General features: G+C 44.0%; 1 protein-coding gene across 1 annotated transcript in view; it reads left to right on the top strand.

The window, feature by feature from the left end:
* Nucleotides 1-2,001, top strand: part of LOC307016188 (odorant receptor 131-2-like) — a gene marked incomplete at both ends in the record, with an annotated part of 2,684 nt that extends 683 nt beyond the window's left edge. The window contains 2 exons of the mRNA XM_079645225.1: nt 1,023-1,189; nt 1,961-2,001. Coding sequence (XP_079501351.1) covers nt 1,023-1,189; nt 1,961-2,001 — 208 coding nt within the window. The remainder of the gene's footprint in view (nt 1-1,022; nt 1,190-1,960) is intronic.
* Between the last annotated feature and the right edge of the window lie 12,905 nt (nt 2,002-14,906).

The raw sequence follows: 14,906 nt of genomic DNA, 5'->3' as shown, positions 1-14,906 counted from the left end.
CACCAACACCAAGAAAGCGGCTGGGCCAGATGGGTGCAGCGGTTTTTCTGCTGAAAAACTTTGCTACTGAGCTGGCTCCAGTGCGGCAACCCATCTTTCACCCTTCTTCTATTGACACGCACACCATCCCTCTGTCATGGAAAAAACCATGTTCTGAACAGTGAATATGAACTGCTACCATCTAATCGGAGATACAGGGTCCCACCATTCAATAAAGTCAGACTGAAGCACTCCTTTGTGCATCAGTCAATCCTCTCAGTAAATACAGAGCTGATCCCAGATCAGATGCACGCTGAAGGCTCTTTGAGCAGCTTTTCTCTCACTGATTGTGCTGTTATGTTAAATGTTTGTTGTTTGTGTTTCATGTATTTGTGTCTGGATATTTGTCTGTTGATGTTGGACATGGAGCTGCTGTGACGCAAATCAAATTTCAGACCTGATCTGACAAATAAAGTAATATCGTATCGTATCGTTTGCTGTCATGGAAAACTTCACACATCAAAAGAACATAAGGACTGCAGACCAATAGCCCTCACCTCAGTGATTATGAATTCACTAGAAAAAATTCTGCTCCGATTTCTTATCAGTATATCACAAGACAAACTGGATCCATACCAATTTGCCTATAAACAAGGGTGCGGTACGGAAGACCCTGTGGCCACTTTGGTTCACATCATCACTAAACATTTAGATAAACGTCACACCTATGCAAGAGCCCTCTTCCTAGACTTATCGTCAGCATTCAACACAATACAAGCAGACATCTTGGTGTCAAAAATGGCCAAAATGGAAGTAAATCCATACCTGATTTACTGGTATGCTGCTTTTCTCACTAGTAGAGAGCAACTTGTGAAGGTTAACAAAACTCTGTCATCTGCCATCACAACCAATGTAGGGGCCCCCCAGGGCTGCGTGAGTTCAGCTGTGCTCTTTACTCTCTACACTGATGATTGTCGTACCAACACACCAAATCAAGTCATCATTAAGTACTCTGGTGATACTGCAATAATATCTCTGCTCAGTAACACAGACGACCCTGAGCTGCACCAACAGGCTGTAAATCAGGTGGTTGAGTGGACTGATAGCAATGCTCTTGAGATCAACACCAAGAAAACTGAGGAAATCATTTTTGGCTCACCATCTGTCTCCCATAAAGTCCCCATTGTCATCCATACAGATGAAATCAAGCGTTACATACAAAAACTTGGGAGTAGTGATTGACCATCTGCTGTCATGGAAGGATCACATTGAATATCTGTGCAAAAGGACAAAACAAAGAATTTATTTTCTCCGCCGTCTTAGGTCTTTTGGGGCGAGCAGAGACATTTTTCTGTTGTTCTTTACATCTGTGATCATGTCCATTCTACAGTACTGCAATACTACCTGGTACAAATGTTTTTCCGCAGCTTTAAAATCCAAACTGCTCTACCTGTTAAAAATCTGCTCAAAGATGGTTGGTCAACCCTGTCAGAGACTCTATGAATCAGCCTATCATAACAACCTAGTGAGGCGGTCCAACAACATCATCTCTGACCCAAACCATGTTCTGAACAGTGAATATGAACTGCTACCATCTAATCGGAGATACAGGGTCCCACCATTCAATAAAGTCAGACTGAAGCACTCCTTTGTGCATCAGTCAATCCTCTCAGTAAATACAGAGCTGATCCCAGATCAGATGCACGCTGAAGGCTCTTTGAGCAGCTTTTCTCTCACTGATTGTGCTGTTATGTTAAATGTTTGTTGTTTGTGTTTCATGTATTTGTGTCTGGATATTTGTCTGTTGATGTTGGACATGGAGCTGCTGTGACGCAAATCAAATTTCAGACCTGATCTGACAAATAAAGTAATATCGTATCGTATCGTTTGCTGTTATGATTCTGTTTAGTTTTGGTTTTGTTGTGTGCTCTTTTTGTGTTTTTTCCTGTCTCCCCCTTCCTTTCTCTGTTTTCCTCTGCAGGGCTGGTGTGTGACAGGGAGTTGGCTGGCTCCTCCCAGTAGCAGACGAAGCACACCTGTTTCCACTCACCTCTTCACCTGTGGATATAAAAGCCCGGTCCTCATGCCACTTCCCTGCCAGATAATTCCTTTGTGTTTTGACCCTCCGGTGTGTCTCGCTGCTCGCCTCGTCCCTATGATCTGTTGCTTGGATTTTTTACCTCCTGTCCCTGACGTCTCCGTGCCAGCCAGCTTCCTGCCTCCACTACCATTTTTCTGTTCCTCTGCTTTAATAAAGCTTTTTGTTTTTGATCATCTCTCTCTAGTCTTTTGCTTTGGGGTCCAATATTCTCTAGGCCTTAACAGAATTATCTGGCCAAAGCATGGACCCCACAGAGACTGAGAGATGTAAGCAGGCTCTTTCCACACAAGGAGCTCGTGTGGGCAGCACGAACAAGTTCTGCAAGGAATCATGGAATCCCTCCACAACCTTACTGCCGGTGTCACTCAGCTCAGCGGCCGCTTGGACCAGTCTTTCACCCAGCTCAACGCTCTGACGGCTCCAGCCCCTGTGCTACCGCCTCCAGCTCCTGATATTCCAGTCATTCATCCCGGCCAACCCCGTGAACCATTCATCCCCACCCCTGTGAGGTATTGAGGTGATTCAGGGACATGCAGTCAGTTTCTTCACCAGTGCTCCCTAGTTTTTGATCAGCAACCTTTAACTTACTCCTCTGACAGAACTAGGATAGCTTTCATTATGAATTTTTTTATCGGGTAAAGCGTCTGCATGGGCGGTGGCCATAGCCAAGGTTAATCCATCTATCTATAACTCCTTTCCTGTGTTTGAGACCGAGATGCTTCAAGTTTTTGACCACCCGCTTCAGGGTAAGGAGGCCGGTAATCGGCTCCTTTCTTTATGCCAGGGTTCAGAGTGAGTCTCCACATACTCAATTGATTTCCGCATTCTTGCAGTAGAGAGCGGGTGGGGCGAGACAGGCTGGCCACATTCGAGCCAACTGTTCCGCTTGGCCAAAAGAGCAGGCTCAGCAGCCGGGGGAGGGGCGCTGGTGAGCCATACTTCTGTCTCCCCTTCCCACGCTAATCGCCTCCAGTTAAAGGGTACGGTTACTAGTTCACAAGTTTCCCTTCCTCTCCAAGTCTTAGTTGATTCAGGGCTGACAAAAATGTGATTGACTCTGATGTTGTTTTCCAGTTTAATCTCCCCTCAGAACCCCTTCCCGAGCCCAAGAACATTTTTTCTCTTGATGGTAGGCTTCTAGCCCGTGTAACTCACCGTACTGCCCCAGTGTCACTGTTACTCTCAGGTAATCATCACAAGACCATTTCCCTTTATCTCATTCCCTCACCCCTTTCTCCGCTGGCGTTAGGTCTCCCCTGGCTTAAACTCCACAATCCACACATAGACTGGGCCAACTTATCCATCGTCAATTGGAGTTTGTTCTGCCACTCTTACTGTTTACACTCTGCCATACCCACCACAGTTACTTCTAAACCTGTTCCCCCCATACCTGTTGACCTCACGCCAGTTCCCTCTGAGTATCATGACCTCCAGGAGGTTTTCAGCAAGGATCGTGCCCTGTCTCTACCACCTCACCGACCTTATGACTGTGGCATTGACTTGCTCCCCGGGGCTCCCTTGCCTTCGAGCAGACTTTATAATATCTCCAAGCCTGAGAGGGAGGCCATGGAGACTTATATCACTGACTCTGTTGCTACTGGTCTTATTCGCCCCTCTCGTTCTCCATTTGGGGTGTTTTTTTTTTTTGTTGACAAGAAGGATAAGACTCTACGCCCCTGTATTGATTTCAGGGGCTTGAATGACATCACGGTGAAGAATAAGTATCCTCTCCCGCTCATAGACTCAACTTTTGGTTTCCTCCATCAAGCCACCATCTTCTCAAAGTTGGACCTCCGAAATGTCTACCACCTAGTAAGAATAAAGGACAGAGACGAGTGGAAGACTGCGTTTAAGACGCCCCTGGGACATTTTGAATATTTAGTTGTGCCTTTTAGGTTAACTAACGCCCCTGCTGTGTTTCAGGCACTCATTAACGATGTCCTTCGTGATATGCTAAACAGATTTGTCTTTGTGTATCTTGATGATATCCTCATTTTCTCTCTTGACCCCCAAGAACATGTCCAACACATGAGGTTGGTGCTGCAGAGACTGCTGGAGAATAGACTTTATGTGAAGGCTGAGAAGTGTGTATTTCATGTTTCCTCTGTTTCATTCCTGGGTTTTGTGGTGGAGAAGGGGCAGTTCAGAGCCGACCTTGCCAAAGTAATGGCAGTGGCCGAATGGCCCACTCCTACAACGAGAAAGCAACTCCAAAGGTTCCTTGGTTTTGCCAATTTTTACCGCAGGTTTATTCGTGACTATAGTCGAGCAGCCGCCCCACTCACCAAGCTCACCTTAGTTAAAGTTCCCTTTGTGTGGTCATCTGCAGCTGAGGCTGCTTTTGCTATGTTGAAGTGTTTTTTTTCCTCTGCTCATGTGTTATCTCACCCTGATTCTTCAGCCCCTTTCGTGGTCGAAGTGGATGCCTCCGACACTGGTGTCAGGAATGGAGGCACTGGCTTGAGGGCACGACTCACCCGTTTTTGGTATGGACTGACCACAGAAACGTATCTTATCTCCGTTCTGCTCGCAGGCTCAACTCCCGCCAGGCTCGGTGGGCGCTTTTTCTGGGCCGGTTCAGCTTCACCCTCACCTATCGGCCAGGCTCACGGAACATCAAGGCGGACGCCCTGTCACGTAAGTTCGCTCCTCCGGTTGTGGAGCCATCTGTGGGGACCAGTTTTCCATCCTCCTGTGTGGTGGGAGCAGCCAGGTGGGAGGTTGAGAGGGTGGTCCAGGAGGCACAAGAGGACCATCCAGCTCCTGAGGATTGTCCACTGGGTCGGCTGTTCGTTCCACCGCACGCCATATCTTCAGTGCTCCAGTGGGGACATCTAAGATAGCTTGCCATCCAGGAGCACTTCAGACTCTAGGCCTCCTCCAGCAACCTATTATATCGAATTCTTCAATAGTTTATGTAGGACAATGTTGGTTCTGTGTGTTTGACGGCGGCCAGCGGATCCTGAAAATAGCTGTACAATTTAAGTTAAAACAAGCCTAAATTGATAAACATTGGTATCATACCACGTAGCGTTGCTTTGTTACAGGCAGGGTGAGTTCAATTAATTTTGTTCTATTTAACCCTGCATGCTATTCGTTTGTCTGTTATAACATGTCGGCTAGAGGCCAATCACTTCAATAGGTGTCTTTTGTTACGTTTTAAGTTAACGTGAATGGTTTTAGGCCATTTAGCAGTCTGGACTGCTTGAGGCAAAGACACAGCCAAAGTTGGAAGCTGAGGTTATTGGAGTGAGTGTTTGTGTTAACAACAGTATGAGGCTGTTTTAAAAAAGTCATTTTTCGAGGAAAAGGCCTGAGGAGTTTGAAGCTTTCAGTGGTTACTTTTTTCTGTTTTCAAAAAGACATTGCATGTGGATTACGATGAGAAAAAGCAACATTTGTGCGTTAGATAGACGATATTCTTCTGATAGTGCTTGGATAGCGTCCCATTTTGTCCCATAATAGCGTGTTTAAACAAAAGAGATGACCATACTGGCTCTTAAAGTCAAAACATTTATGTACATGGGTAGAGGGCTATGACGTAAGGGTATGATGCCCATTTATCCTTGTAAACTAAATGGAAATGTTATTTTAAACTACAGTGTTGTGTGTTGAATTTACTAGACAAAATATCACCCCGCCATTATTTCAACTCCACTGTGAGAACCACACGAGGTGTTTTTTCAAATCCCTTTGTTCTTCAGGTCAAAGGTTGGAAAACCAGTTGTCATCTTGTCTTGACCTCATGTTCACAGTGAACCACACGGCAGTCGCCATTTCATGAAATGCTAATTGAAGTACTCTGTTTGCTTTAACACACTGAGGCTAGGCATTCCATCTTGTAAAGAACATCATACTTCTTTTCAGAGTTAGAACTATTGGGAGTACTTCTGCTGGTAAAAGTGTATTGGCTGGTTTTGGGATATTCTTGGTTGCAAGTGTGTATTGGCGGTTTTGTGAATATTCTTGTTTGCAAGTGTGTATTGGCGGTTTTGTGAATATTCTTGTTTGCAAATGTGTTTTGGCGGTTATGTGCTGTGTTGTTCAACCATAGCGTAATGTTCTTCCTATTTTAAAGATATTTTTAAGGAAAATAAGTTTCTCCTTGTTAAAAACAAGTCAGTTTTGCAACAGCTATTCCCTAGTGGATTAAGCTGGAAATTAAAATAGCACACTCTGGTGGTAGCACAGAATTATTACACACATAGAAGAAACACCATAACATAGTGAAGTATAATTTTAAGTGTTATAAATAAACACATGCTTGATCACCAAGATAGAATTGCAAGTGGTTTCTAATTGTAAGATAAGAAACTTTACATAATACTTTTTCAAACACCAATTTATTGAAGCTAACACAAGTAGTGACATTAGCATAATTTCATACACTTCGGTATGCACTGTACACAGGAGATTTGGATTTGAACCAATATTCATATTTCAAAGTCAAAAACATACACGGTAAAACTTTGTTTTAACATTTCATATTTTAATTTTGCATAATTTTTATATATTAATTAACTTTATTAAAATTTACCTACAAGCTTAAAAATATATATATATATATATATCTATAACTTAAAAAAAAAAAAAAGATTTAAAGTTCGGACGAACAGCAACGAAGGTGCTAGTCAGAAAATGTGTGCTTCATCTTTGATAAGTTAATAAATAATTAGAGAACATGTCACCAAAACAAACTAAGTTGAGACTAGACGCAGAGCCAGGCTCAACAGCAGATATCAAGGGAAGGATAAAAATCAGATCAGATGCTATAACAGCTCCAAATCTTAGACAAAAGACATGGAACCACATGGAGAAACTGTTGGAACAATGGCAAACGAGAGGACTGTATCCAGCTGATGATCAACCAGCACCAACGAAAGCCCATAGAAAAGCAGTAATTGACCATGAAAATGGAGAATACCTGCGAGAACAACAAGCATGGATCAAAGCCGGACAACCCTCTTGGTATGGACCTGCAAAGATTGCTATGAACAAAGCGGAAATAAGGAAAGCACGATTTACAAGTCTGATGCTCCATTTAAAGTATTCTGCTAGTGGGATGGCAAACATGTGCCCAAGAAGCAAATTTGCAAGCAAAATAAGACGCGAAAAAAAAAAAAGGAAGACGCTCCAGTAATCCAAACTCCAAAGCTCTATCATAACTTGATTGAAGAACCTCCTCCCTACATGTCAGAAAATAAAACTCTCCTTCAACCCTCAATACAAGCCCCAACGTTCGGTATTTTGGGAGGAGTATTGGAATTGGAGGGAGTCCCCACAGAAAGACGTCTTCAAGAATTGGAATACGGAGTAAGAATGCTCACGACTCAATCCAACCAGCTGCTGGAGGAACACAAACGATTAGCCGAAATGCACGCATTAAGGATTATGCCTACAGATAGACAACTTCAGCGAGACATGCGACAAACACCTATGTCATTCCAGTCAATCAACAGATCAACAGGTGCAGATCAAGGAAAAATGGCCGCTTATGAGAGAGCGGCAGGGCCCATCTTCTCTCTTCAACCACAAACAGCAGAGGAAGACGCACAACAACACAGACGAGAAATGGAAGACAGAGATGCTGAAGAAAGACGAAAGGCAGAAGAGGCACATAATGACAGATATGCTGAAGAAAGACGAAAGGTAGAAGAGGCACATAATGACATTATTGAAGAAATGCGAAAGTCAGATAAAGCCAGTAATGACATTATTGCAGAAAGACAAAGGGAGGAAGATAAATACCAACAACGTTTGGCAGAAAGACAACGAGAAGATGTGACATTCCGGGAAATGATGGAAGACAGACACCAGAACCAAAATAGAGAACAACAAGAACAAAGAACTCGGGGATGGGAAGACTCTCAAAGAACACGCCGAACAAATTACTCTCCTGAGGAACAAAATGACAGAGGACAAGGACATGGAGAAGACAACGACAGTGCACATTCTCAAACCAGCAGACACTCGGGATACCCGGAACACACACAGCAACAACAGGGTTTCACCACACCCTCAGGGAAAAACAGAGGTGACGAAATCAACCAACAAACTGTGACAGGGCCCATAGCTGAAAGATTCAGGAGTACCGCACATAGCGCCATGCCATTGATAGCAACTGGAAATGGACGATTTTAATACCAATCATGGAATCACAGGGACATGGAAGCATTAGTGGGAAAACTACCTCCACTCATAAAAGGAGGTCAGAAGTGGGTGAATGATCTGGAGAGATTCACAGCCCAAGACCACCTATGCTTGGGAGACGTAAGGGCCCTTCTTGGACGGATTGAAGGATGACTTGAAGCAAGAGCAATAGACTCCGAGGCCAAATGCACAAATGACCTAGATGACACCCCATTCAACTGCATCAGGTCAACATTTTTGGGCTGCTATTCGTCACATCTACCCAACAACACACAACTTTCATGCTCTCAGCAGCTTGAAGAAGGAGCCTGGGGAAGACATGCATGCATTCTTGAAGAAATGTGAAGAAGTGTGGGAGGCTTGCACGGGTGAAAGACATGATCTTTCTCCAGCTATTGAAATGGTGTGGAAGAACTCTGTCATTAAAGCCCTTCCCCTAGCAGTGCAGGCACGTTTGGAAGAAGTGGTGGGATTGGACAATAAACCCGCTGAACAATGGAGACAGCATCTCATTCACCACGATACCAGACACCAGGCGGCAAAAAAGGGACTTGATGAAGACGATAAAATCCAGGCAAGGAGAGTCGTGAAGATACAAATAGCTGAGAAAGATGCCGAAGCTAATAAAAACAAGAAAGCGGCAAGGCAAATGGCAGCTAAAGCAGAGAAGACCATAGAAACGGAGACAGTAATGCAGACACCGCTAACTGTTCAAGCTCAGTTGGCGCCAGAAAATCAGATGCAGTACCAACAAAGAGGTGGAGGAAGTTTCAGAGGAAAGGGCAGAGGAAGAGGTTTCCAAAAAGTGGGATGTTACACATGCGGTCAGATGGATCATTGGGCCAGAAACTGTCCGCATCAACAAATACCATACAATTCCAGCCCCAGACACAGCAGTATTATCCCCAAGTACAGCAACCGCTACCGCTTGTGTATACTCCTGTCCAACCACAGCCACAAGCACCCATGTACATGCCTACACAGTACCAACAGAGGGGAGGACCCAGTGGAAGCAGAGGATTCCAGGGACAACCAGGAGGAGGAGGGGTGCCAAACATGAACCAAATGCCTCTGACAGCTTGGAGTGGTCCATACGTATGAGGAGGCCCAGAGGATCCAATCACAGGTGACGCAATTCCAGCCCAAGATGAACCAATGGTCACCTGTGAGATTGAGGGGGAGAAGGTGGAAATGATGGTGGACACAGGAGCTACAGCTTCCTGTTTGACAAAATTAAAGGGAAAACCACCACCACTCTCAAATCACACCCTCAAAACAGTTGGATACTCGGGAAAAATTGATGTACAGAGATATACATTACCATTGGTCACAAAAATTGGGAAGCAACTCCTGCAACATCCTTTCCTCTATGCCCCAAACTGTCCCATAAATCTGATGGGAAGAGACCTGCTCGTAAAATCAGGAGCGAGAATTCTATGCACACCAGATGGGCTGATAATCCAATTTCCAGGCCAGATACCACTCCACCAGACATACGATGGACAACAGAGAATCATGATGATGGCAGCAAATCCAGAAAACGATGAAGAAAATGACACAACCACTGTGTACTGGAGCCGCCTAATCACCACGGAAATCGATACTCCTCATGTCCAAAGAACGTACGTGGCCTGGAAGCCATGGATAAATACACTGGGACCCTATGGGCCCCCGCAGGAACCTCTACATTGTACGTACAATTATCTAAGGCGACCGGATGAAGAATATCAAGATGCATGGATGGAAGATAAAGAGGGAAGGATGGAAGATTTGACTGTAGCAGACATCTACGTCGGACCGCAGGGTGTAGCAGCAGCGGTAAAACTCACACCAGAACAAAAACAATGGTACAATTTATCTGAAGAAGCTGTTCCTCATGTCACACTCGCCATGACCATAGGAGCTGAGTCCAGATCATTGGGTCCAATGATAAAGACTGCATTGAACACAGAATGGTTGGCGACGGAATCACCTATTCTGTGGCAATCAACAGACCAGACGATGTGGAGGATTGGAAACAATAGCCAGGAACAAGGGCTATTGGAGAAGCAAGAATTGGACAGAGATCATGGCCGAGAACACACAAACCATCCGGACACAGAAGAAATGCTGATGCAGGTGCCTACACATCTTTGGACCACTGGAGACTATGATGTTGGATTAGTAAATCATGAAGTCTCAGTGGAGCTGATGGAAAATTACAAACCATGTTGGCGCCCGCAATACAAATTGAAACAATAACAAATAGATGGAACAGGAAACACCATTCAAGGATTGTTGCAAGCTGGAGTGATCAGACACACCGATTCAAATTGGAATATTCTCATCTTGCCGGTACCAAAAGCTGGAAAGAAGGGATGGAGAATGGTCCATGATCTGAGAGAAGTCAACAGTGGCACTAAAACTGCTAATATTCCTGTTCCCAATCCACATGTAGCATTACAAAATCTTAATCCAGGTCACAAATATTTCACAGTGATAGATCTAGCTAATGCATTCTTTTGCTTACCATTAGATCCAAAATTCCAGGATATATTTGCTTTTACCTACCAAAGACAGCGATACACCTACAATCAGATGCCACAGGGTTACAAGGATAGCCCAGGATTATTTAACAGTGCATTGAAACAAGACCTCAGTGCATTGCAACTACCGGAGGGAGTAACTTTGATACAGTATGTTGATGATTTACTTCTAGCCGGGCCAGATGCAGCAAGATGTCTGGCTGTGACACAACAATTGCTAATCCTACTGGCCAATGTGGGCTATAAAGTGAAGAAAGAAAAAACGCAGATCGCAAGGAGAACGGTTACATTCCTGGGAAGGATGATTTCCTCGAACAGTCTAACTCTGACACCAGCACAACGGTCTTCCATCCTCTCCCAACCAAAGCCCAAAACAGTGCAACAAATGCTTGCTTTCCTGGGCCTGACAGGTTACAGCAGGACGTACATACCTGACTATGTGGACTTGACACAACCACTGAGACACATAATTGCAGAAGCAGGAAACATAAATCTTAAAGCTACTCTCGAGTGGACAACGTTGGCCGAAGAAGCTTTCACGAAGACGAAGCAAGCCCTGAGTCAAGCGGCACACCTTTCCACTCCGGATTATGATGATGATTTTTGCCTTGATGTTTCTGAATCAGGTGGAATAGTCAATAGAGTCCTGTTTCAGAAAAAAGGGGGAGTGAGACAGGTACTCATGTACCATAGCTCAAAGTTAGACAATATAGAACTAGGCCAGACAGGATGTGCAAGACACCTAGCTGCACTAGCAAAAGTCATTGAGAAAACTGCACATGTGGTAATGTGCCACCCATTGAAAGTCAACACAGCCCATGGAGTAGTATCATTCATAAATTCACAGGCATTCACATTTTCCCCAATCAGGAAAATCAAGATTCAGACTAGTCTGTTGAAACCCCATATAACATACCAAAGTAGTTTAACAAACATGTCTACAGGACTGAGCACGGAAGAGCACACACCCCATGACTGTCAGTTAGTCTCCCAAAAGGATCTCAAGATAAGATCAGATTTAGAAACAGATCCACTGGACCAACCAGACTTCACTCTCTACAGTGACGGCTGCTGTTACAAGGGAGATGACGGGAATGTGGCCTCCTATGCAGTAGTCCGGCAGGAGGGAGAAAATATACAAACCATAGAAGCAGAAATCATCTCCCAAACTGCTTCGGCCCAACTGTCAGAAGTAGTGGCACTCACCAAAGCCTTGGAGCATGCAGAGGGACAACTAGTCAACATCTATACAGATTCAGCATATGCTTATGGAGCAGTGCATATAGACGGACCACAGTGGATCAGAAGAGGGTTCCTAACATCTGCTAATACACCAGTAAAGCGTGCCGAAGCGCTAAAACTCCTGCTGACATCTTTACTGTTGCCAGCACAAGTGGCACTAATGAAATGCAAAGGACATCAAACATTGAACAATGCAATATCCAGAGGAAATGATGCAGCAGACAAGGCAGCAAAGAAAGCAGGAGGGTACAGCAAGCAAATGATATGTACAAAGGCCAATACTCAAGAGGAGTTAACCACCGAACACATCAAAGACATGCAGAAATATGCTGGAGTGTATGAACAGAATCAATGGAGTCAGAAGGGAGCAAAGGAAGTAGATGGCCTGTGGAGAGCCCACGACGGCCGTTTAGTCGCACCTGCAAAGTTATGCCACCTGCTAATAGAACAATCACATGGTCCCGCTCATGTAGGCAAAACAAGAACAACAAAAGACATTGAACAACAGTGGTGGCATCCTCACATGAAGGACATGGTTGAAAACTTCGTAAACGACTGACACGTGTAATGCATTCAATGTAAAAAAGCCATACAAGTGCCCAATGGGAAGATATCCAGTCCCAGAAGCCCCATTCAAAGACATTTGTATTGATTATACAGACATGGGAGCAGACAATGTACTCAGAGGGTTTAGACATATGTTAGTAATGATTGATCGTTATATGAGATGGATTGAAGCCATTCCCTGCAAGAAAGAAGATGCAAAGACAGTCATTAAATGGCTCAAAACAGAACTCGTACCCCGTTATGGGGTGCCAAGGATTATAAGATCAGACAATGGTTCACATTTTACAAGCAAACACTTGGAGGAAGTTGAGTTATATTTCGGTATAATTCATAAGTTTGGGTCAGCATATCACCCACAATCTCAGGGAATAGTAGAAAGAGCTAATCGAACATTAAAAGGGAAAATAGAAAAAGTTATTTTTGGCACAAACATGAAATGGGTAGATGCTTTGCCTCTGGCACTCATGTCAATGAGATCTTCTGAGGGTGCTAAAACACATCTTTCACCCCATGAGTTGTTAACTGGTCGGCCAATGCCTGGGCCTCCTAGAGAAGGAGGGACAGGCCCAGTTTTTGACATCAGACAAATAGAAGTCGATGAATATGTCAGGGCTCTGAGTAATATTATCCAAGTCTTGTCTACACAGGTTTAGAGAACTGCAGAAACACCAGACGAGACACCAGAAGAGACTCCTGTACGGCCGGGTGATTGGGTGAGGTTGAAAGTTCACAAAAGAAAGTGGGCTGAACCCAGGTGGACGGGTCCGTGGGAAGTAGTTGAAAGAACTTCACACGCTCTCCGGATAAAAGGTAAAAAAGGAGCAAATTAGCACCACCTGACACATTGTCGCCCTCCACCGGCACCTTCCAGAAAGCTCTCGGAAGTTAGGACTGATTTGGCAGAGCTGGAACGAAACAAATAACAAATCAAATCAAGAGATATTAAGATAGAAACAGCTCAAAAGACGAATTGTCTTTAGGTTTTGTAGATTGAATACTAAAACAGAATAACCATTCTTGTTTTAGATCTGAGACCTATTTATTCTACCATTCAAAAAAGAGTCAAATATTTTTGTTTTATTATTTTCTATATATTTTATTTTTGCTCATTATTTTAAAACTCTGGAACTGATATAACCATGGGTAAAATTGATGAAATGCCATTCAAGAAGTCAGAACAATTAAGGGGCACCAAAGGGATAATAATCGTAATATCATTGTTAGCTCTGTTCATCACAATTGGCATTTTCCTGCATGGTTGGGAAGGGGATACAGCATCATGAAGAACCCGAATCCATTCGTGCACTCGTAGAAAATGCCAATATCACTAACGAAACTTCAGCTGTGTTTGAGAGACTTCCATTTATCCCCAGAGCCAAAAGATCAGCGGAGAGACAGAAGGAAGGGTTAGAAATACTCATCCCCAGAGGTGAAGTGGTTACGGTCTGTCTTGATGTGTGTGATGTGTTTGTATGTGGAGAACTGCGAGACAAAACAGGCCATGACGTTTATGGGTGCATTCATGCTTGGGGACGGCCAGATGATAATTCATGGTGTCCAGGTTCAGAGAAGTGTATTGGAGTGCAAGGGCAGAAGGAAATAACAATCCCCCTGGTTTGGCGTTTAGGTCTCAGCTATCTTTTTCCAAAGGTCGCCATAGTGGAGATATGAGCAAACACAATCCAATAATAATTGCTTTTAAAAGCGCACTCACTCCCCATTTCAAGAAAAAGGGAAACGTCACTGCATTCCATTTACTGATGGGGATAGAAGTTCCTGGAAAAGACCCAATGGGATCAATTTTAGTGAAAATAGTTGACCCACCAGCTGATGTAATCCCTGATTTCGTCCCAAAATATATTGAATCCCTTTTTAAACCAGAACCAGAAATACCCCCTGCTAAATCTGTGAACAATCCACTGGTCACCTATCTAACTACGACTTCTATACAGAAAGTCATAGCAGTAGAAACAGGATATGAGGACACAAATTCCTGGTTAGAATGGGTTGTTTACTCTGTAAAGCAGAGCAAGATGGCGGACTGTCTGGCCTGTGCGGCTGCCCGACCAAGTTTGGGAACAGTGCCATTTCCATTTAATGCCCACAATAACCCAAGAGGACAACTCTGTATGTACAAACTCTATGAACAAAAATCCCCAGCAGATTGTCTAGACATTGCACAAAAGTATCCAGTGGTAAAAATGAATGACATTCCACCTGACTTCCCGCCATACGAGGGATTTTATGATTGCATCACAAGGGAATACCTAAAAGGTATAGAAGTAGGAACTCTGAAGTGGTGCAATTCTACAACGATTTTAATGAAGCAGGATATTATCCCA

Source organism: Notothenia rossii (assembly GCF_949606895.1).
Source record: "Notothenia rossii genome assembly, chromosome: 8".
Classification (NCBI taxonomy): Eukaryota; Metazoa; Chordata; class Actinopteri; order Perciformes; family Nototheniidae; genus Notothenia; species Notothenia rossii.
This window is presented reverse-complemented; position numbering and strand designations above follow the sequence as displayed.